Here is a 25,279-nt window from a genome sequence, read left to right as displayed (position 1 = left end):
AGCAGAGCAAAGATGCAAACCTGGAGGGACTTTAAAACCAGGGAGGGTCACCAGCCACAATCATGCACAATGAGCTGGTCCTGACAGGCAAACAGGAGTTCTCTGGACAGTGTGAAAAAGAGATCAGGCAGGGTAAAGAGGCTGCAAAGTAAACAGGAAATTGCTTCCTGGTGCCAGCTCTCAGCTTATGTTCAGAGATGGCTAGGTTGGAAGGCCTTAAAGACTTTACGAGCCCAACCCCTCCTTGTTCAGACAAAGCCTTAAAGAAATTCAGTCATTTGCCCAAGGCCCTTTATCTGGTTGGTGAAGATCCTAGGCTGCAATCTACATCTTTGGCCTCAGAGTTCAGCACTTTTGTTTATTTGTTTATTTGTTTGTTTAGATAATGACCACAGACAAGGCCAAAAGAATATCAGCCCCTACATGCACATCAGCCTTGCCTGTGTCTGGCAGGCAAGGAAGCGTGTCACTAGCCTTTGACCTGTAAGGCAGCTATGGACCCACGCAAGAACCAGGTCTTAGTATCTCCGCCCCTTCTTCTCCCACTCCCATTGCCAAACACAGAGCCTAGTTATAAAGACTAAAGATACAAAAGTTGAGAATCAAAGAAATGCTAAAGCCTTCTTGAAGAAGATAGTGTGGCAGCAGCAACTCAATCTGGGAAAGGCACAAAAGCGTGAAGTCCAGTGCAGAGCGTAGTACACCTGGGACCCTGGCGGCCAGGACTCAGCAGACTGCAGGGAGAGGCTGTCTCTAACCTGGGGTGACAGGAATCATATTAGCCGCTACTCTAGACAGTTTCTGGACATCTCTGAGATTTAAAAAATAATAACAAATTAAAATTTTAAATCTTTCCCTTTACCACTGCCAAGCCCTGGGGTGTGAATGTCCTGCCCCCAGCTGTCCTCCTCTTCTCAAAACACAATCAAAGGGACCTTTCCAATGTGCAGCCTGATCATGCCCCTCCCCTCACTGCCTGCCTTCCCATGAACCTCAGAATAAAAGGCAAACTGCTTATCCCCGTACAAAGGCCCCTAGGTAGAGGATATTCCTATCTTTCCAGTTTTACCCCTTGCCATTAGAAAAAATATTTACATACATACCTACATATTCTCCTCTTTTTTACTCAGCTTCTGCCACGCAGCTGATTATGTCTCCCCCAGCCTCAGTGCCTTTGCACGTGCCTGATATGCCCTACCTGCTCTCTCTCTCTTTACTTAACAGCTAATTGTCTTTAATGTGTCTGTACATCTCATTCTAGGAATCTATATTAAAGGTGTACAGAGATGTATATGCGGGTTATATTATACCTGAATTGAACCTTAGACTGGAGGAAAAAAATTAAAAAAGATATATATGCGGGGATGCTTATTACTTTATTTTGCATTAGGGAAAGTATAGGAATGACGTCTATCTATGGGTTAAATAACTTGTGTCCATCTATCCTGCGGTTACCGTGGAGATGGAAGAGGATGACAGATGTGTATAGAGGAACATAGGAAGATTTCCAGGGCATGTCGTACTGGGGAGTCCTGGAAGCAAAGAGACAGGTTCATAAGTGAAAGATGACCTCTCCTATCATCCTGAGTAAAGAGTCTTGGTAGGGGCTTACGGAAGGTATAAAAAGGAGTTTACTATCAATGGACCCCAGGTCTTTAGAGAGCCAAGTTTTCGCTAATAACCCCTCACTGGGTATTCAGGTCATAAAAAGCGTGTATTTTTGTGTGCCATTCTTTAATGACCAAAATTTCATGTTGTATAGTTTCATTGACTAAATTAAAAATCACCTGCAATTTTTACAAAGGGATACTGGCTTCAGATGAAGCCAGTAGAGCTATGTTCCTGCAGGTATTTGATTCGGGGTCAGAAAACCTGCACTCAATCCTTAATTTCCCACTGACTAAATCTCTAACTTGGGTCTGGTATTTTTACTTATTTGTGTGAGCTTCATTTTCCTCATCCATGCCTTGAGAGAGGTGGACAAAATCATCTCTGTGGCCTTTTGTTGTAAGATTCTATTCGTCTATTACCCTTAAGGCTTGTGGAATGTTAGTAAGAATAATAATAGCTAACATACTCCTAGTAATGACCATGTGATAGACACCGTTCTTAGCTTCTTATATGTATTAACCACTTTAAGTCTCATAGCAGCATATGAAATAAATACTATTATCTCTATTTTATGGAAGAAGCTGAGGCCCAGAAATTAAGTATGTTCAAAGTCACACAGCTAGAAAGTTGTGGAGCTATTAACAGAGCCTAAATCCAGGCAGTCTGACTCCAGAATCTATGATTGCAGCCATTCTGTTATGTTGCGATTAAAAGCAACCTTTTTCTTGCTACCTGATTTAATGATTCATCCAAAAAAAAATTAGTGTTTAGGAAGCAAATCTGAAGAACTGATATGAAAAGTCTAGATGAATATAAAAAAAGTATCTGCAGGAGACCTAATACAAAAAGCATGCAAAAGTTTTACTTAAATATTTAGCATTTTTATAACATACCACTTCTATGTACCATAATGTAACTATATCTACTTACTTCAAATGCAAGAAAAAAGATGTCACAACTACCTCATTCTTATGCATGTTTTTCTCTGAAAATAACACCATAAGACACACGTGGCAATGATGCCTTCAATTTTAATTTCACAGATGAAAGAACTCGGTGTCATCTTCTACAACTGCAGCTGCCTGGTCCTCGATTTACAAAGGATATTTGCTCTGTATAGTTCATTAAAATTCAAAAGCAGAGTGCCTCAAACCTGGTCCAAAAGACTCTATGGAGTCTATGACAATGAAAAGAAGTTGCAGCTTCAGTTGAATGAAACCAAATCTCAAGCATTTGTGTCGGTGAGTCATTCTCCCTTTCTCCTCCCCTTCTCCTTCTTCCTGCAAAGGCTCTTTATTAAATTGGAATGCTTAAGTGTGATCTCGTATTGGGCAAAAATGAACGACAGTGGTTCTGTCCCATAACTCGAAGAGTTAAAATGTGTCCACTCTTACGCTCCATCGTACGCTCAAACATAATAAATTTTGATCAGCATTCCTCCTGTCAGATACATTGAGTTATCTGATTTGATTTCCTCAGTCACCCTGTAAGCTAAGCGTGGGGTTGTGACCATTTTGCAAATGAAGGTATTGACACTTACCTACTGTTAAAACACGTGCTCTGAATAAAGAGACCCCCAAACAGGCTTTGTGTGAGCAGCGTGGCTGTTTATTCACCTGGGTGCAGTCAGGCTGAGTCCAAAAAGAGAGTCAGTGGAGGGCGGTGGGATAGGAGTTGGTTTTATAGGTTTGGGGTAAGCAGTGGAAAGTTACAGAAGTTATAGTTTAGGGTGGTTTTTTGCAAGCTGGGAGTGGGTCATAGGTTTGCAAACTAGGAGGAGGTAACAGGGTCTGGAGTCACGAGGTTGACCAAGGTCGGTTACAAAGTCCAATGGCCTTGTCAATTGAGGCCAGAATAAGAAACAACAGAAGAATGTCTCAGGTTAGTTAGGTGCTGCAAGGGTTGGTCACTCTTCTATTTTTCATGATTTTCCAGCTACTTCAGGTTTTCTGATTCCATAAGGCCCTCTAGAGGTGCATGTGTGGGTCATGGGGGTCACCATGCTGTCCACGGCACGGTCAGACCTTACACCTCCTAGCAAACAGTCCATCAGATGGGACATGCCAAGAGGGCTGCCAGCACCCAGCTCTTCTGACACCAGAGCTATTAGCCTATTTTCTTTCTTTCTTTCTTATTATTCCTTAAGCCCCGCGGAGTGATGCTCCTCTCCCTGTGTCCATGTGTTCTCATTGTTCAACACCCGCATATGAGCGGGAACATGCGGCGTTTCGTTTTCTGTTCTTGTGGCAGTTTGTATTAGCCTCTTTCCAGTGCCCTGTGTTGATGATTTTTCAGCCTTGTTTTAGCAGTAGAACCCTTTGATGAGACAAATCTGAGGGAATCTCAGTGTATAAATCAGACAAAAACAGAGCTGCTGAACCGGGTTGGGCCACGCAGGCAGGAGGCCCACACAGCAGGACAGTGCTCCTTGCACAGCTTTGTGCCACTGACTCCGCTAAGAACCTTTAGCCACACCCCCACCCCCCTCACCTTTCCAGTCCGCCACCCAGCTGGCCACATGCCTCAGCCATCCAGAGATGTTACTGGGAATGGGCAACGTGAATATCTGGGCCTACGGTCCTAGTGCTCAAGCTGTAGTACAGTAGATCCTTGAATAACATTGTGGCGTTCAATGCCCATTCATTATAATGTTGATAGGAACAAAAAGTTGATTTCCAGCTGGGGTCACTGTGTGTGTGGAGTTTGCACATTCTCCCCATGTCTGTGTTGGTTTTTGCCGGGTACTCCTGTTCCCTCCCATATCCCAAAGCTGTGCAATTGAGATGAACTGGCAGCTCTGTGTGGTCCCAGTGTGAGCAAGTGTGAATGTGTGTGTGACTCTGCCCTGCGATGGGATGTCATCCTGTCCACGGGGCTCCTGGCTGTGTCGGGCTCTGGCCACCCGTGATCCTGAACTGGAGTAAGTGCATAAATAATTATTTTACTTGTTTTTATTAATCTTTTTGTTTTGTTTTCTTTTGTTTTGAGACAGAGTCTTGCTCAGTTGCTCAGGCTAGAGTGCAGTGGCATGATCTGGGCTCACTGCAACCTCCGCCTCCTGGTTCAAGCAATTCTCCTGCCTCAGCCTCTCAGTAGCTGGGATTACAGGCACCTGCCACCACACCCGGCTAATTTTTTTGTATTTTTAGAGAAGGCAGGGTTTCATCATGTTGGCCAGGCTGGTCTCGAACCCCTGACCTCAAATGATTTGCCCTCCTTGACTTCCCAAACTGTTGGGATTACGGGCATGAGCCACTGCACCCGACCATTAATCTTCCTTAAATGTATGTATGGCTCACATTTGTTTCAATGTTTAATATTCAAAGTGTTTGAATTTAGAAGTTTCGTGCTGTTTTTGTGACCAGCAATAACCCATAGCAACTTAACTCTCGTTTATATCAGTAGCCTCTGGTAAAATTATTATTGTATATCAGCTTGCTTAAAGTCATAGTATTCAAGAACTTGTGGACAGCATTGAGGACTTACCGTACTTAAGAATTGGCTAGGAAGCCTGTTTAAAGGGCAGATTTACCATGTCCCCTGTCCCCATCCAGATCTTATCCACTGGATCGGAGATGAGATCTTGGAATTTTTATTTGAAGCAAGCCTCCTAACTTATCCTGATGTTCAGATCAACTTCTCTAAGTAATGCTCCCAATATAAATTGCTATTTTAACCTTGATCGATATCAGGGCTTTTATGCCAACAACTTTAATGTCACTAAACAACATTTTATTGACGATAAAGTGAATTGTATCCTTTTTGCTTGTTCAAATGAAAGTACCATCCAAAAGTTTAGAAATGTAACAATAGAAATATAACCTTTATTGAAGATAAGTGAATTGTATCCTTTTTGCTTGTTCAAATGAAAGTGCCATCCTAAAGTTTAGAAATGTAACAATAGTAAAACAAAAGTTTGGAAATGTAACAAGTTGTCCTAAATAACAAAGTCACATCAATGTGAAGAGCAGCCTAGACTATGAAGGGTGTTTACAGCTAAAATAACTTTTTTGTATGGAGGAGGTCAAGAACGGAGTAGCAAAAGTAGCAGATTATAGGGCATTTTACTAACGAAATACACGTGTAAATTTGTATACATTTTCAATTCATCTCAAGATGATCCTATAAGACCAAGAGGCCAGAGAGTATTCCCAATTTGTGGATGAGTAGCAATAGAAAATTTGCCAAGGAACCTTTAATTCAGATGGTAACAGAACACTTGCTCAGTCAGGTCCAGCAGAAAAACAAATCAGAAATGGCAAAAAATAGATGAATTAATGAACAAATTTTGAATAATCACTGGATTTTGAATTTGCAGTCTAAACCTTGGAACAAAGTGAATGTGGTTGTTGCATAAGTTTAAATACTAACCCTTAAACAGAGAAAGGGTCAGTTTTTTGTTGGTTTTAAAGTTAACGTATTTCCCACAGAGAGTGGTCTCAGACCTTTAGTAAAATCTAATACAGTTCAACACCTTTATTATTTTCTAGGGCAAATTTAGAAGTGGCTTTTTCTTAAGGAGTTCACCGCAAAATTAGTTGTGAAACATTTCTTTGGGTGGTCTTTTAAATTATGTAACACCTTTACTTTCTATTTTTATTTACTCATTTTAATTTGCTGTTTTATTTTATATTTTTTGTTAATATCAAGCCTAACCTCGAATTTCAATTCAACAGATACTGATTGAACACCATTTTTGGAGAGGTTTAAAATCTTACAGGTACAAAAAAAGTCAGAAAACCCTGCTATTAGAATTGGTATCATTCAGACAGAGCTTCTTGAACTCCCTTCTATTTTATCATTTATCACATTTTTATAACTATTTACTTATAAATATCTTTCCTACCATTTTATTAGACTCAGAATCATCTACTGTTAATATATTCTTTTCATAATTGGTATTCCCAGAACTTAACTTGGTGTTATCTTAGAACAATAAATGTTGGATAGGTTTTATTAATGGTAATATTAACAAAAGCTCCAGAATACATAGTTTTCTCAATAATATATGCTAGACAAATGCCAAGACAGATTTACTTAAATTCAATATATTTGTTGTAAATATCTTAAAATAGTATATTTTTATAAGCTGATTGTCTCAAGACTAAGTGGAACACATATATAAAGAGTGCTTGAAAACCTTAATAACCATTCTTTAAATTAAATTTTAGATAATTGATAACACCATAGTTTGATATAAATTTTAACTTATATATATAAAGATTATTTGCAATTTTTTTCATGGAATGCAAATAGGCACTTAGATTTAACTGTATGATTTCTAGTAACTTGGGGCCAGATAATTCTAATTTTCTTATATTTCCCGTTGAAATTGGAGCATAGGAACAATATTTGACTGTCTCTGTTTTGTAGATTTCTTTTTAGAGTTCTTAAGCTTAAGCAATTGCTTTCCAATGTAAAGACTAGTTCAAGGTCTGTTTTTATTGATCTAGATGTCAGACAGATTTCATTTCTTTTGTTTTTGTTTTTGTTTTTGTTGTTTGAGACAGAGTCTTGCTCTGTCACCCAGGCTGGTGCAGTAGTGAGATCTTGGCTCACTGCAACCTCTGCCTCCCAGGTTCAAGCAATTCTCCTGTCTCAGCCTCCCGAGTAGCTGGGATTACAGGTGTATGCTGCCTCGCCCGGCTAATTGTTTGTATTTTAGTAGAGACAGGGTTTCACCATATTGCCCAGGCTGGTCTCAAACTCCTGAGCTCAGGCAATCCACCTGCCTCAGCCTCCCGAAGTGCTGGGATTACAGGTGTGAGCCACTGTGCCTGACCAGATTTCATTTCTTGTTGTTTATTGTTCAGTTAGTTCACCCATCAGTCATGTATACTGAGATCTATTTAGTGAGTGAGGCCTGACATTAAATAGAACTTGATGCTGGTATGGAAAAATAACCACCTCACATTCCTCTTTAGAACCTTCTGTGTATATTGTTAAATCATTTAACAGCATTACAGAGATGTAATTTAAACACCCTAAAATTCATCCTTTTAAAGTATACAATCCATGCCAGGCATGGTAGCTCACACCTGTATTCCCAGCACTTTGGGAGGCTGAGGCTGGCTGATCACTTGAGGTCAGCAGCTCAACAGCAGCCTGGCCAACATGGTGGAACCCCATCTCTACTAAAAATACAAAAAAACAAAAAACAAAAAACACACACACACAAAATAAAAATAAATAAAGTATACACTTTAGTGGGGTTGAGTACAGTCACAGACACAGTTTTGTAACCATTTCTACCATCTAATTTTAGAACTTTTTTTCTTCACTGCAAAGAAAAAACCCCAGACTGATTAGCAGTCACTATTTTCCCTCCCTCAGTCCCTGGCAGCCACTCGTCTACTTTTTTCTTTACGGGTCTGCCTTTTTCTGTACATTTTATGGAAATGGAATCATACGTGTATAGTCTTCTGTGACTGCTTCTTTCACCTGACATCATGCTTTCAAAGTTTACCCATGCTGGAGCGTGGAGCAGTGCTGCCTTCATTCCTTTTTCTGGCTAAATAATTCCATTGTATGGATATGCCACACTGTGTTTACCCACCTATCAACTGATGGGCGTGGACGTGTTTCTACTTTTTGGCAATGGTAAATAATGCTGCTATATTCATGTACAGGTTTTTATGTGAATACCTGTTTTTAATTCTTTTGAGTTTATACGTAGGAGTGGATTTACTGGTTAATGTGGTAACTCTATGTTGAACATTTTGAGAAACTACTAAACTGTTTTCCAAATTGGCGGCACCATCTTACAATCCCACCAGCAATATATGAGTTTTTATTTCTCCACATCCTCGGCAACACTTGTTCTTTTCTGCCTTACTTTAGCTCTATTAGTGGGTATAAAATGTAATCTTCTTTTTGTTTTGATTTAAATCTTTTAACATGCTTATTGGCCATTTGTATCTCTTCTTAAAGTGATACAAATATCTATCAAATATCTATCAAATCTTTTGCCCATTTAAATTACATTATTTTACAAATTTGTGTTGTAAGAGTTCTTTATCCAGTCTGTATACAAGTCCCTTAATCAGAAATACAATTTTTTACAGAGACGAGGTCTTGCTATGTGGTGAGGCTGTCCTAAAATTCCTGGATTCAGGGGCCTGGTTTAAATATATGATTTGCAAATTTTTTTTTCTTTCATTCTATGGGTTGTCTTTTCATGCTTAGTTATATTTGAACATATATATTCTAGAAATGGAGTATATCCTTTTTTAAAACCGTGAAACTGTTATGAAATAATTACAAACCTGCTAAGGTCTTTACAAGGTGGTTATTTAATGAGCATGCAAAATAAATTACATTCATATGGCATCTATTGGTCTAAGAGACAAACCCAGGTTAACCTAGAAGTCAGGTCCCTCAAGAGCTCTTCACTGATAAACGATTTCTGCAGAGCTGGAGTACTGAAGAGAATCTGTATTTTCCTTTTCCTTCTACTTTACTATGGAACAAAGAAGCACACAGCACAAAGCTTGGAAAAATTAGTTCAGGAGTGCTAAGAGGGAAGCTTAGCCCTCTCTCTAATTAAACCGTTGGAACTAGTTAACTTCTTCTGCCAGTTCACTCTTTTGTGTTATTGTTTATTCATTTCTATCCTGGACAAACATTTTAAAGCCACTAGTCTATCCAGGCACTATGTTTAAAGGTAGAAGACTCTAGAACATATAGCGAAGTACCACCAAGCCCCCAGGTGCAAGGGGACTGATACAAATAGTTACGCATTTCCTTCATGAACACATGGAGCTGGAGCACCCGCCATTGTGTCCGGCAGTGGGAATGCAGGTAAGTGCTTATAAAGATCTGTTCACTCATGTTTGTAAATACCCAGATTGAAGCAACAGACTCCAACAGACAAACCTCTAACATTTGGGAATTTATGAAGCACTTTCACATTCATCCCTCAAGTATGTATTGAGCATATAATATGTGCATGACAAGATGCCAGAGATACACAACCAAGCAGCACACAAGCAAGTGGCCAAACACATGGACAGATGAATGCAGTGCCATGTAACATGCGCTAGAATGAAGCTCCACAAAGCAGGGATCTTGTCTTGGTCACTGACATATACCCCCTTCCTAGAACAGAGCCTAGGAATTTTGCAGGTACTTAGGAATATTTGCTGATTGAATGAAAGTAAGCACAGAAGAGGGGCACAGAACCCGGCCAGTGAACTGGCTATTAATTTATTTGAGCTCTAAGGCAAACCAGTATAGAAGGTGTGTTATTATCATTAACCCCCATTAGGAAACAGAAACAGAGGCTCAAAAAGTGAAAGGGACACACGAAGATGCCCCCGGTTCTAAGTGCTGGAGTCTGACCTGTATCAGCAAAGCCCATACTCTTTCCTTAAAATTATGGCCACTGTATCCGTACTTGTAAGATAATAGCAAAGGTAACGAGACCACAAACAACTCTGCCTACATTTGTTCCTCCCCAAAACCAAAATCCAGTTTTGGAACATGCAGTAAAATTCAGGAAGTTCCTAACTGAAACAGAAACGTGAGTGTTTGGACACATTTCAGAGTTGACCTTCTAAGAGTCCAATCTGGAGCTAAGATCCTCAGCTTCTCCACATTAACCAAAGAACCTTTAAAGCAGGTTAATGAAATGAAAACCCAACAGTCTAAGGGCATTAAATAATTTGAACATTTAATTTTTAATGGCATAGGAAAATGAGTAACATACAATTCCTAAAATCCATTGAACTGTACACTTAAAATGGTTATGATGATAAAAAAGAAAAGGCAAAAGAAATAAATAGTATGGGAGTACAGGGTTGGGAAAAGCAACCTTTGACTGGAGATTTAAAAACACTTTCATGGAGGAGATCACATTTGAGCTGGAATTTAGAGAACAAAATTAGTAGGGCTCTGATAGGCAAAAGTAAAGACACATCAGCCAAGAAGCCAGCATGAGCAGAGATGCCCAGAGTCAGACATGATGAGGGCACAGCCATGGACTGTAAATTACTTGCTTTTCGGGCACAGACAGGATGGGAGCTAGCAAATGAAGGAGGCGGAGACACAGGACCATGGATACACCCCTCCCAGTGAGTTCAATCTGGATTCTGAGAAACCAGGAGTCAGTTCATCCTGGGAGTGATGTATATTTGTTTTTAAACATCCTGGAGGTAAGGCAATGAGTTAGAAAGGTGTTAGAACATCCCTGCAAGCAGCACTAGTGCCTGAATGAGGGAAACACTGAGTGATCAGGAGTAAGAGGAGGGACAGACCCTGGAAACGCTGCAGAAGACAGGCTTTCTGTCTTGGTGACAGATTGAGTATCTGTATATCTGTGCTGAAGAAAGAGGAGTGCAGGACTACCTTTAAAAAACAAAGACTTGGCCGGATGTGGTGGCTCATACCTGTAATCCCAGCACTTTGGGAGGCCAAGGTGGGCGGATCACCTCCGATAGGGAGTTCGAGACCAGCCTGACCAACATGTAGAAAGCCCATCTCTACTAAAAATACAAAATTAGCCGGATGTGGTGACAAGCCTGTAATCCCAGCTACTTGGGAGGCTGAGGCAGGAGAATCACTTAAACCTGGGAGGTGGAGGTTGCAGTGAGCCAAGATTGCACCATTGCACTCCAGCCTGGGCAACAAGAGTGAAACTCCATGTCAAAAACAAACAAACTTGAAATTCATCCTCATTCCAAAAGAAAAAGCTAATTTAAATGATCAAAAACTCATCCTGTAATGAAAAAGTGGTACATATACACCATGGAATACTATACAACCATGAAAAAGAATAAAATTTCATCTTTTGCAGCAACATGGGTGCAGCTAGGGGCCATTATTCTAAGCAAATCAATGCAGGAACAGAAAATCAAATATCATGTTCTCACTTGTAAGTGGGAGGTAAACATTGGGTAGTCATGGACATAGAGATGGCAACACTAAACACTGAGGACCACTCGTACGGCGGGTAGGGAACGGGGCACAGGTGGAAAAGCTATTGAATACTATTCTCACTACCTGGATGAGGGGATCAGTTGTACCTCAAACCTCAGCATCACACAGTATATCTATGTAACAAACCTGCACCTGTATCCCCTGAATCTAAAATAGAAGTTAGAATTATTTTTTAAAAAAACCAACTCATCCAGCTGAGCTCAGTGGCTCATGCCTGTAATCCCAGCACTTCAGGAGGCCGAGGTGGGTGAATTGCCTGAGCTCAGTAGTTCAAGATCAGCCTGGGCAGCATGGAGAAACCCCGTCTCTACTAAAAATACAAAAATAACTGGGCATGGTGGCGCATGCCTGTAATCCCAGCTACTTGGGAGGCTGAGGCAGAATTGCTTGAACCTGGAAGGCAGAGGTTGTGGTGAGCTGAGATTGCACCATTGCACTCCAGCTTGGGCAACAAGAGCAAAACTCCATCTCAAAAAGAAACAAACAAAAAAACAAGCAAACAAACAAAAAAGCCCTCATTTTGCTAATGGTCACCTGCCAAGAGGACCTTCTGTGTGAGGAAACCTGGCAGGTGTGTGATCTTTAGCATGCTCCTTTCTTACCCCTGGTCCCCTCCTAAGGTGGGTGTCCAGCCCAGCAGCTTCATCTCACAAACCTCTACGCTGGGGCAGAGATTCCTACTGTGCAGTGTAGGGAGCTGTTCCAGACATAATTGGCAAGGAGGGACTCTGACTGCCCAAAACTACCATTCATTCCAGGCAATTCCAAAAATTTGTTTATTCAGCCTTTTGGTATTAAACATCCTGGCATTATTTATGCCCCTAGACTTGTCACAGTGTATTGCTTGTCAAAGTAAGACAGGAATTATGGGAAACACTATTTTCAGTCCTGTCCAGTGGAAAAATGATGAGAAAACCAAGCACATTTTTCCCTTTCTTCAGCAACTGCATCTACAAACACCGTATTTTTATAAGATGAAAACCACCTCAAGCAACATGAGAAAAATGCCTCCAGCAGAATCTGCCTCTTTTTTTCATTTTGCTTAAATCTTTCAGAGCATCCTTCTTCTCTGACTCTCCTGCTGAATTTGGGCATCTTAATAACTCCCTTAGAATTGCCTGCAGTGTTACTAATGACCTATTCTCGACAATCAACACTTCTTGTCCTAACTCATTGAAAGATTTTGGAGAAAAAAATTAAAAACTCCAATTGGTTTTTCAATTTTTTTTTTAGATTTTGAGTTTGAAACATTTTCATGCCCACATCATCACCTTTCAAATGAAATGAAAATGCTGTGGTAAATAGCTTGTCATGTGGGGTGTGTGTGTGTGTGTGTGTGTGTGTGTGTAGTAACACCTGAGAAAATTAATAGCTATGTATGACAGAATTGTGTAAGGTTAAAGGTGGAGTGATCCTCCAAAAAGAAGTGTATGCATTGAAAGCAAGAATTATCTCCTAAGTAAAAAGTAGAGCAGAGGATAGCAGAGGCTGGGAAGAGGGGAGGGGAAAGATTTGTTAATGGATATAAAAATAACAGCTAGATGGGAAGAGTAAGTTCCAGTGTTCTATGGCAGCAGTCCTCAACCTTTTTGGCATTATGGACTGGTTTCGTGGAAGCCAATTTTTCCATGGACCAGGGTCAGGAGGATGCTTTCGGGATGATTGAAGGGCATTACATTTATTGTCTACTTTTTTTTTTTTTTTTTTTTTTTGAGATGGAATCTTGCTCTGTCACCCAGGCTGGAATGCAGTGGTGCGATCTTGGCTCACTGCAACCCCTGCCTCCCAGGTTCAAGCGATTCTCCTGCCTCAGCCTCCCAAGTAGCTGAGACTACAGGTGTGCACCACCACATCCAGCTAATTTTTGTATTTTCAGTGGAGATGGGGTTTCACCATGTTGGCCAAGCTGGTCTTGAACTCCTGACCTCAAGTGATCCAGCCACCTAAGCCACCCAAAGTGCCGAGATTACAGGCGTGAGCCACCGCACCCGGCTGTACACTTTGTTTCTATTATTCTTACATTGTAATATATAATGAAATAATGATACAACTCCCCATAATGTTGAATTAGTGGGAGCCCTGAGCTTGTTTTTCTGCAACTAGATGGTCTCATCTGGGAGGGATGGGTGACAGTGACAGATCATCAGGCATTAGATTCTCATAAGGAGCGTACAACCTAGATCCCTCACATGCACACTTTACAATAGGGTTCGTGCTCCTATGAGAATCTAATGCCGCCAGTGGTCTGACGGGACGAAGCTCAGGTGGTGATGCGAGCAAGGGGGAGTGTCTGTAAATACAGATGAAGCTTTGTTTGCCTGTCATTCATCTCCTGCTATGCGGCCCAGTACTGGTCCATGGCCTGGGGAATGGGGACCCCATTCTATAGGACCGTAGTTAACTATATTATATGGTTTCAGATAGTTAGAAGGAAGATATTGAATGTTTCCAATACAAAGAAATGATAAATATTTGAGATGATAGATATGCTAATTACCATAATCTCATCACTATACATTATATGAATCACAACATCACTATGTACCCCATAAATATATACAATTATTATGTATCCATCAAATTTTTAATACATAAAAATTAAAAATCAAAATGTGTCAGATAATAAGAAAAGGATTCTCTCCAAAACAGACTGGACACCTGTCCCACCACACTTTGATCTTTATTCAACTTTGATAAGACTGAAAACGACTTTGTCTAATTTGATGAAAAAACAGAAATTAGCTTTACAAAAATATAGTTACAGGCCAAGGTCCACGGAAACAATAGAAATAAAGAAATCCCCAGGTGCCAAAAATTAGGACACTAAAAGTTTGGCTTTTGTGTCTTCACAGAATTCTCCAAAACTCTTTTGCCCTAAAAACAGAAGTTTTGACATAGATGCCATCTACAGTGTGATAGATGATGCCAAGCAGTATGTGTACATTGCTGTCATGGACTACCTGCCTATCTCCAGCACAAGCACCAAAAGGTCAGTGAATGCCCAATCTCTGGTTAGAACCCAGTCCCCAAGACCAGCCATTAAACTGGGCACCACAGGAGAAGCCAGCCTGGAAATGGAGACGCCATCAGATTGCCTTAGGAAGAGCGCATCATTCAACTCTGTTAAGTGTGCATTGGCAATGTGCTCATTATGCATCTTTTCCCAAAGTGGGTCCATTTTAAAGGTTCAGGGTCTCACCCTAAAGAAGTACCTCAGTAGTTTACATTACGGGAATGAGAGGAACTTTTGAAAGAAAGTTAGGTTGCTCTCAACTTGAAAACTATTTGAAAAGATAAACTGTAATATGAAAAAATTATCATTTGAAAATTATTAAGGATATACTTGAAAAGGGCATATTGAAACTGAGTAGTCTTGCCAGATTTTCCTTAAAGGAAGCATCGTTGTTTTGTATTCACAGCAGTCTTCATTTCATGCCAAATTCTCATAGTACCTTCTCAATGTAATGGAGAAACTTTATATATATATGTGTATATATATGTGTGTGTGTGTGTGTGTGTATATATATACATATATATATATTCTCAGTCAATCCATCCCTCTCTGTGAAAAAGAGAACAGTTTAAAAATGCAGTGCGTTTTCAATAATTCATTGCTTATGCATGCAAACATGGAATAAATTCAGGGATGGAATTTATGACAAACTCTTTGGAAAATCATTGCATGCATAAATGCATGGCCATGCTTAGATACTCCCACTTTTGCTTTCTTGCTGAGAATGCAGAGGTGCTTGAATAATTAGTTTGATCCAGGAAATGTTTTCAAAGTGCATATTTTTGGGAGTGAGACCCAAGACCTTTTTAATTTGAAATATTACAGTTCCAAAACAACCACTTACTGAGGCTAGATGATTAAGTGTGCCCTATATTGCCTGAATATTTTTTACTCACCAACCCTACATAATGCATAATATGTAGCTTCTTTATGCAAATAATCATAGGATTACAAAAAGAGTCTTTCTTCCAGAAAATGGTCGTTCCGTATAGCAGTTAGTAGAAAAGCACTTTTAGCTGCAAGATGCACAGCACTGAAACACCTTTACTATAAACTATTGTGCATCTTCACAAAAATTAGCCGGGCGTGGCGGCACACACCTGTAATCCCAGCTACTCAGGTGGCTGAGGCGGGAGAATCGCTTGAGCCCAGGAGACAGAGGTTGCAATGAGCCAAGATGGCACCACTGTACTCCAGCCTGGGCAACAGAGTAAGATTCCATCTAAATACACATACATATATACATATGTATGTGTGTGTGTATATATATGTATATATATATGTGTGTGTGTGTGTATTTAGATGGAATCTTACTCTGTTGTGTATATATATATGTATGTGTATTTAGATGGAATCTTACACACATACATATATACACACATATATGTGTATATATATGTATATATATTTATATGTGTGTGTATGTGTATATATGTGTGTATATATGTATATATATTTATATGTGTGTATGTGTATATATGTGTGTATATACATACACACACACACATACATACACATAGTGCATTCTTTGAACATTCATGAATTTTTTTCCCACACACTTTCACATCTTTTCTATTCTTCCTTTTTATTTTTCTTCCCTTTGTTGTTCACTTGGTTTTAGATTTAGTTTTAGATTTTACCTTCACTTTGAAAACATTTCAAAACATACTAGGGGTTTTGCCTGACTTTCCTGTTATTGAGAAGGAGAATAAGGTCAAGTTCAGGAAGTTGTATGTTAGGATGGCATAATGATTTATCAGGATTGACAAAACCTTTGTTCCATGAAGTGCTATGAACAAGATCGAGATTCTTCATGGTCAATAATTAGCATAGAGGATCTAAAATATTTTAAAAATCTAAAATCTAGAGAAAACTAAAAGAATATTAAAGAATCAGGGCCGGGCGCGGTGGCTCAAGCCTGTAATCCCAGCACTTTGGGAGGCCGAGGCGGGTGGATCACGAGGTCAAGAGATCGAGACCATCCTGGTCAACATGGTGAAACCCCGTCTCTACTGAAAATGCAAAAAATTAGCTGGGCATGGTGGCGCTTGCCTGTAATCCCAGCTACTCAGGAGGCTGAGACAGGAGAATTGCCTGAACCCAGGAGGCGGAGGTTGCGGTGAGCCGAGATCGCGCCATTGCACTCCAGCCTGGGTAACAAGAGCGAAACTCTGTCTCAAAAAAAAAAAAAAAGAATATTAAAGAATCAGAGACACCTAAAATTTTGCATTTTGGTTATGAATCTATCATTTCAGCTATTAAATGGAACTTCTTTTATTGTATTTTAACATTTCAAACCTGTAAATGCTTTTAACTTTCTAAATTGAAAGGTCATCAAAAAGACATAAGAAGTAGTCCAAACATCAAGATTGTAATTAAATTCTTCTCAATCAGATAAAGTAGTTATTTGTATAAATTCAGACTAGTTATCATTATCTAGTCCTGGAGAAGCTTTTCAGGAGTGAATTCAACTTCAGTAAATAGGTAAATACTATCCAGTTTCAGCATGTTAATGGAACTAGTTAATACCTTTCAGACTTTTAGTCTATACATTGCCAAACATCCAAATGAAAGAGAAAAAAACCATGTACTCCTCAAATAGAAATGATTAACAGCATGTATAAAAACACACAGAAATAACTTCTACTTTTCAAGGTAGTAGGAAGGGAATGGAACAATGATCTGTGACTAAATAAATCCTACAGTCAAAATTCAGAAGCCCTATTTCACTTCTTCCTGATTTAGCAATCAAGCTCTCTTTCTTAAGCAAGTCAATTATTTAGGTCTCAGTTTGGGGTTGTTCATTATTTATTTCTTCAGTCACATGAAATATATCTTTCACAAAGAAATTAGTAAATGTGTGAAGGACTAATAAAATTGTAGCCTGATTAGTCTTTGAGGTATTAATACTTTTTATTTATGTATTCATTCAACAAATTTTTTTTTTGAGATGGAGTTTTGCTCTTGTCACCCAGGCTGGAGTGCAATGGCATGATCTCGGCTCACTGCAACCTCTGCCTTCCAGGTTCAAGCAATTCTCCTGCCTCAGCCAACATGGTGAAACCCCATCTCTACTAAAAATACAAAAATTAGCCAGGCATGGTGGTACACGCCCGTAGTCCCAGCTACTTGAGAGGCTAAGGCAGGAGAATCGCTTGATCCCAGGAGGCGGAGATTGCAATGAGCAGAGATCGTGCCACTGCACTCCAGCCTAGGTGACAGAGTAAGACTTTATCTTAAAAAAAAAAAAATGAAGGAACATGACCAGGTATACTTTAGATGGATCACTCTGGTGGTCATCCAGGAAACACCTGACTGGAGGCAGAGAAACCAATTTGGAGCACTGAGATGCTTTTTCCTGTAGTCCTCAGCTTCATGGGTATAAAACCAGACAAAGAGAACTGTAGCATTGATCCAGGATCCAGATTTTCACTAAGAGCAAGAGGAAGTTAGAGAGGAAAGTATCTTTCAAGTGATCGGAACTGAGATTAGGCTGGGCAGGCAAAGGAGACAGGAGGAGCTGATGGACCCGGCAGATTGAAGGCATCATGAATCTGCAGCCTGCGTGGGATGAAAGAGCAGTTAAAAGAGTGGGCCCAGCACAGTGGCTCACACCTATAATCCCAGCACTTTGGGAGGCTGAGGCAGATGGATCACAGGGTCGGGAGTTCAAGACCAGTCTGACCAACGTGGTGAAACCCTGTGTCTACTAAAAATAGAAAAATTAGCCAAGTGTGGTGGCATGGGCCTGTAATCCCAGCTACTCAGGAAGCTGAGGAAGGAGAAACTCTTGAACCTGGGAGGCGGAGGTTGTAGTGAGCCAAGATCATGCCACTGTACTCCAGTCTGTGTAACAAGCGAGACTCCATCTCAAAAAAAAAAAAAAAAAAAAGAAAGAAAAGAAAAGAGAGTGGGAGTGGGGAATGAGAAGGACAGGAGGCCTTTAGAGGTGCAGTGATCATGGCACTGGCCGACTACAGTGTCAAATAATACATCATTAGTTCAAATAGTGAATTGGTGCAGAATTAGGGCAAGAGTTTGATGAGTAAACAAAAGGTCTACAAATGTCAGTGCTGTGGGGAGGGAGAGTCATTTAAGCCTTGGAAAGCTTTTTGTTTTAACATGAGAATTAAATGACCGTTCTGGAAGTGACCGTGTGTGTTTGGGGCCTGCAGAGGCAGAGTGAGAGGCTGCCCTACATCTTAAGCCAAGTGGCCAGGTCCTGCTAGAAAATGCCTGGCAGGACTTCAGGAGAAGCTGCGGCCTTAGGGCAGAATCAGGTTTGAGTTGAGGCAAAGGCTTAAGAATTCAAGGAAAAGGCTGGGCCTGTCAGAGAAACTTTGCCTGTTGGAAGATTCCAAAGGCCCCGCAGAAAAGGTGGAAGGCATGAGAGTCATGGGAGGCTTGGTCAGGAGATACCAAGGTAAGGACAGTCGGGAAATGAAAGTGTGGGGAAGCTCAGATGGCTAGAGCAGAAGTTCATTTCAGGGGCAGTCACCAAAGAGAGGTTTTAGTGGCATTTGGGGATTGAGGGGCGCTCAGGGTTCTTAACTGGGATTCTACTGGATCAGTTCTTAGTGGACTGAGGCCCAGGTAGAATCAGAGGTGTGGTGAGGGTGGCCTGCGGTGGCAGTCAATCTGTCCTCACCTCGGCCCACGCAGCCCAAGGACCTGCTGGTGGGAGACTTCCTTTTAGGCAGGGTCAGGTCCCAGGAAAGCATCATTTCTTGGTGCCTAAGCAAAGAGGCGGGCATGTTTTTCAACCTCAAAGTAACGATCAGACTAATATCAATGTTCTATGCTGTCTAGTAAATTTCTTTCCCCAAACTAACTTGGTTTCTTTATTTTTACTATACGGATATGATTTCTGCAGGACTTACTGGCCGGACTTGGATGGAAAAATAAGAGAAGCATTAGTTTTACGAAGCGTTAGAGTTCGACTCCTTATAAGCTTCTGGAAGGAAACGGATCCCCTCACGTTTAACTTTATTTCATCTCTTAAAGCGATTTGCACTGAAATAGCCAACTGCAGTTTGAAAGTTGTAAGTATTATATTGACTGTGTTATTAAAGAAAAAGTGAATGCCTTCTGCATATGTGGGAAAGCTGCAAGCATACACATACATGTAAACTTCCAGTAAGAACCGGGATGACAGTCTTCAAAAAGCAGGTTAAGTAATTTTTCAAAACAATCACATACAAAAAAGGAGAGTAGAGCTTACATTTCCTGATGCCTTCTCTGTCTACCCTCTTCTCACTTTCAGTTGCATCCTTTCCATTTTCTTTTTTTTCTTGAGACAGGGTTTTGCTCTGTCACCCGGGCTGGAGTGGAGTAGCACAATCTTGGCCCACTGTAGCCTTGACTTCCAGGCTCAAGCAATCCTCCTGCCTCAGCCCCCTCATCAGAGTAGCTGGGACCACAGGTGCATGCCACCTTGCCCAGCTAATTTTGCATTTTTTGTAGTGATGGGGTTTCACCATGTTGCCCAGGCTGGTCTTGAACTCCTGGGATCAAGCGATCTACCCACCTTGGCCTTCCAAAGTGCTGGGATTGCCAACATGAGCCCCTGTACCCAGCCCTCTCCATTTTCCTTGAATTACCCCATTCACCTACTGTTCTTATCTGTAAGGCTGTGACCAACAGAGCATTGGAGCATGCACCAGCACAAACTCCCCTAGCCCAGAGGCCTTGTCGTCTGGGTTCCTGTGCTGGCCCCAGGTCCCTTGGGCCACACACTAATCTACCTCTGGAGACATTGAGGGAGATAAGATTGGGAATTGGGAGTACCTGAAATGGGCTCATTCTCTAGCTCATCTTTGACTACCCTCTTCATCCCCTCGAGGCTTTGTGCAAGCGATTCCTTCTGCCTCCGACACTCTCCTTCTCCGTGTTTACCGGCCTCATATCCAGTAATCCTTTAGGTCTCCACTTTTCCCAACCCCCTGTGCAGTCATTCAACAAACGTGCTCTGAGAATCTAGCCTGTGGCAGGCTCTCTTCTAGGTAATGAAGCTGCATTCCTTGCAGCATTTAGGGATCCAGGGTATCAAGGGGTCTGCAATTAACTTTGACACGTGGCTTCCAAGATCGCCCTGACCCTGAATATCCCAAGGCCAGACAGGAGGAGAGAGAAATTGGATGACTGTGTGAGAGGCATGTTTGGATTAGGCCTGGAGGTAGTGAACATCCCTTTAGCCTTCATCCCACTGCCTGGTATCTCTCACATGGCCACACATAATGGCAAGAGAGGCTTATAAACGTGTTCAGAAAGTCAGCTGTGTTTCCAGGGTGACAAAGGAACAGGTTTGTGATTCATCATGGTCTGAAGTTCCTGGTACACACAATCCATTTTGCTCATCTTCCCTCAAAAAGAACCCTCATTCCCACCTCCCATAAGGGAGAACATGCAAAGTTTCATGCAATCGCTGCATAGGGTCTTCCAGTGATGTGCATTTCTGGACATCAAGCCTGAAAGTGGTACATCATATATAGTTCGCCAATGCAAAAACTGAAACAAAACAGTAACAACTCCCCTACATGCACCAAAAAATACCCAGAAACTGTGGCCACCTGGGATGTCGATTACCACCTGCAGACGTTGACTTAAGGACGAATGAATGAAAGCACTCTCACACCTAGTACGGTGGTTTTGAGTGGGCTAGGGATGGTTGTCTGCTTTCAGAGGGCGATTGCAGCTAACTGACTACGACTCCTTGTACTTCCTCGCATTTATTCAGTATAGATTTAATAACAGAGGTTCTAAGTCAACAAGCTTGTGGATAATTAACATGGTTAAAAAAGAGTGGTTTTACGAATGATAAAAGCTTTTGGTTCTGGGGCCCAGAGTAAACACCATTAATGGGTAATTCCTCTTGGACCTCTTTCTGAGAGGACCCATCCAGCACGAAGTTAACATGAGTAAACAGAGTAGAGACAAAGGGATGTGGGGTAAACAGACTTCACTGGGGAAGCTTCTGTTGTCCCTGTCTTTTACCCTATGCCTTAAAATTCTAATGTAATGAACTGGCTGCCTTCAGCCTGTTCCATTAAAACCTTTCGGCTTTCCAAAACGTTTGAGGCCATAATCTTCTAATTTTCCCTAATATTTCCCTAATATTTTGCCAGCCATCTCGAGTGAATCAGCAAAAACCGGGTTAAGGTTACCTCCCTCCCTGAGTACAGAAACAGTAAAGAAAAACCACCATTAGAAAGGGAAGGTACAGAGGCCCGTGGCAGTCACTGGTTCACGGCAATTATAAAACCCTTCTGGGCAGGTTTTGTGAAGACCTCATACTCCTGCTGGTTCAAACCAAGGACCCACGGGTGTTTTAAGGCATGAACAGTTAAAGGAATTTGGGGTCCTAGCGTAAGCTGTTTGGTTTCTTGGGCAATGCAAGTTTCTCAGAAATGTAACGGGTTCTAATGTACTTGCTTCTAGTTATTTCCATGTATCCATAGCCATGTCCAAAGTTTCCTGTTGTATATAATTCCCTAACTTGATGCTTTCTTGTTCATATACTTTTCTCTCTCTTTAATGATAGGGTCCATTCAAGGCCATCAGACACAGGTGGGAAGATTATACCTATTACATACTTTTTGTGTGTGTGTGTGAGATGGAGTCTTACTCTGTCACCCAGGCTGGAGTGCAGTGCTACGATCTCACCTCACTGCAACCTCCGCCTCCCGGATTTGAGCAATTCTCCTGCCTCAGCCTCCTGAATAGCTGGGATTACAGGTGCCAGCCACCACGACTGGCTAATTTTTATATTTTAGTAGAGATGGGGTTTCACCATGTTAGCCAGGCTGGTCTGGAACTCCTGACCTCAGGTGATCCAGCCACCTCAGCCTCCCAAAGTGCTGGGATTACAGGCGTGAGCCACCATACCCGGCCACACCTATTATAATTACACCAATTAATTTGTCTTTTCTACAGGGTTCAGTCTAAACTGGCCACTTAAAGGATTTTTCAAACTTATTTTCTATTATTGGGTTCTAGGTAAAATCAGCATTTTCAACCCTGTGAATTACCAATTTTCTGGTCTATCTGTTCTCTATCATTTCCACTTCTAAACTAGCCATTCCTTCCTGAGCCTATCTATCTCCTCTAATAAGGTTTTTAAAAGCACAACTATAGGCTGAGCACAGTGGCTCAGGCCTGTAATCCCAGCACTTTGGGAGGCCAAGGCAGGTGGATAACTTGAGGCCAGGAGTTTGAGACCAAAACTCCTGATGAATTCTGTCTCTACTAAAAATACCAAAATTAGCTGGGTATGGTGGAACATGCCTGAAATCCCAGCTACCTGGGAGGCTGAGGCACAAGCATTATTACTTGAACCCGGGAGGCAGAGGTTGGAGTGAGCCGAGATCATGCCACTGCACTTTAGCCTGGGTAGAGAGCAAGACCCTGTCTCAAAAAAAAAAAAAAAAGCACAAATAACAACCAATACACACTACAAATAATTCATTTCCCAGTCCCCATAGCTAAAGCCCTATAAGCCAAAGGTTCAGTGGTACTTGGTATTCCTTCCAAATAAATGCCGGTTATGTTTTTACCAAATAGCTTGTCTCTGTATAACATGGGTTTTCATCTCTCCACCCTACAATACCGGTTTACTTGCTGCATGGTTCCCATTGAGTAAGCCAATGCTACATCGTTTATTAAGGTTTTGCTGCCATATCCAGGCACTGAATTAAATGCTTTATATATATTATGTAATAGTCACAGCCACACAGCCAGACATGTGGCTTATGCCTGCAATCCCAGTGCTTCGGAAGCCCGAGGTAGGAGGTCACTTGAGGCCACAAGTTCAAGACCCTGCCTGGGCAACATAGGGAGACCCCATCTCTACAAAAAAAAAAAAAAAAAAAAAAAAAAAACCTTAAAAAATAATAATATTTTGTGAACCGGGTACTTTCCCTATTTTATAGATAGACATGGGAACTGAAGCTTAGAGAGATTAAATAACCTCTGTCAAGAACACTAGTGAGCAGTGGGGCAAGACTGAAACACAAGTCTTCTGAACTCCAGAACCTGAGCTCTTAAACATGCCTCCATGGCCTCTGCACGTAGAACAGATCATTGCGGTTCAGAGTCCTTTTTAATCTTTCTTATCTATATTCAAAAACATCATCTACATTGAGGTGTGGTGGCTCACACCTGTAACCTCAACACTTTTGGAGACCAAGACAAGAGGATCACTTGAGGCCAAGAGTTCAAGACCAGCCTGGACAACATAGCAAGACCCTATTTCTACAAAAAAAAAAAAAAAAAAAAAAAAAGCAAAACCTAGCCAGGTGTGGTGGTGCACACCTGTAGTCCCAGAGGGACTCTGGTCTCAGAAGGTAGAGGCAAGAGGACCCCTTTAGCCTAGGAGTTCAAGGCTGCAGTGACCTATGATTGCCACTGCACTCTAGTTTGGGGACAGAGCAAGAATCTGTCTCAAAGCAAAAACAAAAACATCATATACTGCATCTGCTCAAAGATATGAGAAGCTACACCTCCAAATTATATCCCTGAGGATTAAAAAAGTCAGATAAAATGTTTGTAATTCTTGTGCCATTAAGATATTTAAAATTTTATTTTTCATGAGAGTATTAACAATTTAAATACATAAAAATTTAGAATTTACTGTAAGTTTCCAAAAAAATATGCTTCTTACCTGTGTTTTCATCTTAATCTCCTTAATAGTCTGGTAGCAATGACTGATAGCAGAAATTCTGATCTCAATTTAACTACCTTTGGAAACTGAGGAAATCATGCACATACCTGTAAAGTCACAGGGCCGGGCACGGTGGCTCACGCTGGTAATCCCAGCACTTTGAGGGGCTGAGGTGGGCGGATCACAAGGTCAGGAGTTCAAGACCAGCCTGGCCAACATGGTGAAACCCCGTCTCTATTTAAAAATACACAAATTAGCCAGGCGTGGTGGCGCATACTTGTAATCCCAGCTACTTAGGAGGCTGTGGTGGGAGAATTGCTTGAACTGGGACCCGGGAGGTGGAATTTGCAGTGAGTCAAGATCGCGCCACTGCACTCCAGCCTGGGGTACAGAGTGAGACTTCATCTCAAAAATAAAAATGAAGAAGGGAGCTAATAAAGGCAGAGTGATAAGAAAGCTCTGTAAGCCAGTGGGGAGACAGCACAGAGCCCAGGACAGTGCCTGAGTCCAAGGTGTGTTAGCCATTTTCTGCAGGCGTGTGCTGGGAAAGGGTGACTGTCCGTGAAGAGGCTGCCCAGTGAAGTCACACACTCTGGAGGTCAGCACACTCACACACAGAAGAGCCCCTGTTATTTGCAAGGTCTAGCAGGAGCAGAGAGGACAGTCTAGGGCTTTTGGTATACCATATGGTGCATTTGCTCCAATCTCCTTTTCCAGATTCCCCTCTGGCCAAGTCGCGGGTTCATGCCCACCACTGTTTCTTGACCCCCACAGCACACCTGCCACTAGGGCATCTGCAGTGGAACCTCTAGGTCGTGAAATGTTAACTGCTGTCATTTAAGAATTGCAAAAACTTACAAGGAAAGTAGAATCCATCGTTGCAACCTTTACAGGACTGAACCAGCTTCATCTTTTTGATGTTTTTGAATGTGGATGGTCACATTTTTTGAATAAACCAAACATTAATAGTTCACGCATAGCCATTTTATAAAACTGAGGTCATACCTTTCTAAGCATCAATACAAGCCTAGATGGACAAGCAGCTTATGGCCCTAAAGTCT

The 25,279-nt window shown here is 41.4% G+C and overlaps 1 protein-coding gene across 6 annotated transcripts in view; it reads left to right on the top strand.

The window, feature by feature from the left end:
• Window positions 1-25,279, top strand: part of PLD5 (phospholipase D family member 5) — a 307,787-nt gene that overhangs the window by 268,969 nt on the left and 13,539 nt on the right. For all 6 annotated transcript variants that reach the window (XM_064383654.1, XM_064383653.1, XM_064383655.1 and 3 more), the window contains 3 exons: window positions 2,655-2,852; window positions 14,400-14,536; window positions 19,434-19,602. In XM_064383654.1, the coding sequence (XP_064239724.1) occupies window positions 2,655-2,852; window positions 14,400-14,536; window positions 19,434-19,602 (504 nt within the window). The remainder of the gene's footprint in view (window positions 1-2,654; window positions 2,853-14,399; window positions 14,537-19,433; window positions 19,603-25,279) is intronic.

Source organism: Aotus nancymaae, unplaced genomic scaffold (genome assembly GCF_030222135.1).
Source record: "Aotus nancymaae isolate 86718 unplaced genomic scaffold, 86718_ANA_hifiasm-v0.15.2.pri h1tg000032l_0, whole genome shotgun sequence".
NCBI lineage: Eukaryota > Metazoa > Chordata > Mammalia > Primates > Aotidae > Aotus > Aotus nancymaae.
The sequence above is the reverse complement of the archived record's forward strand: the minus strand, read 5'-3'. Positions and strand labels throughout refer to the sequence as shown.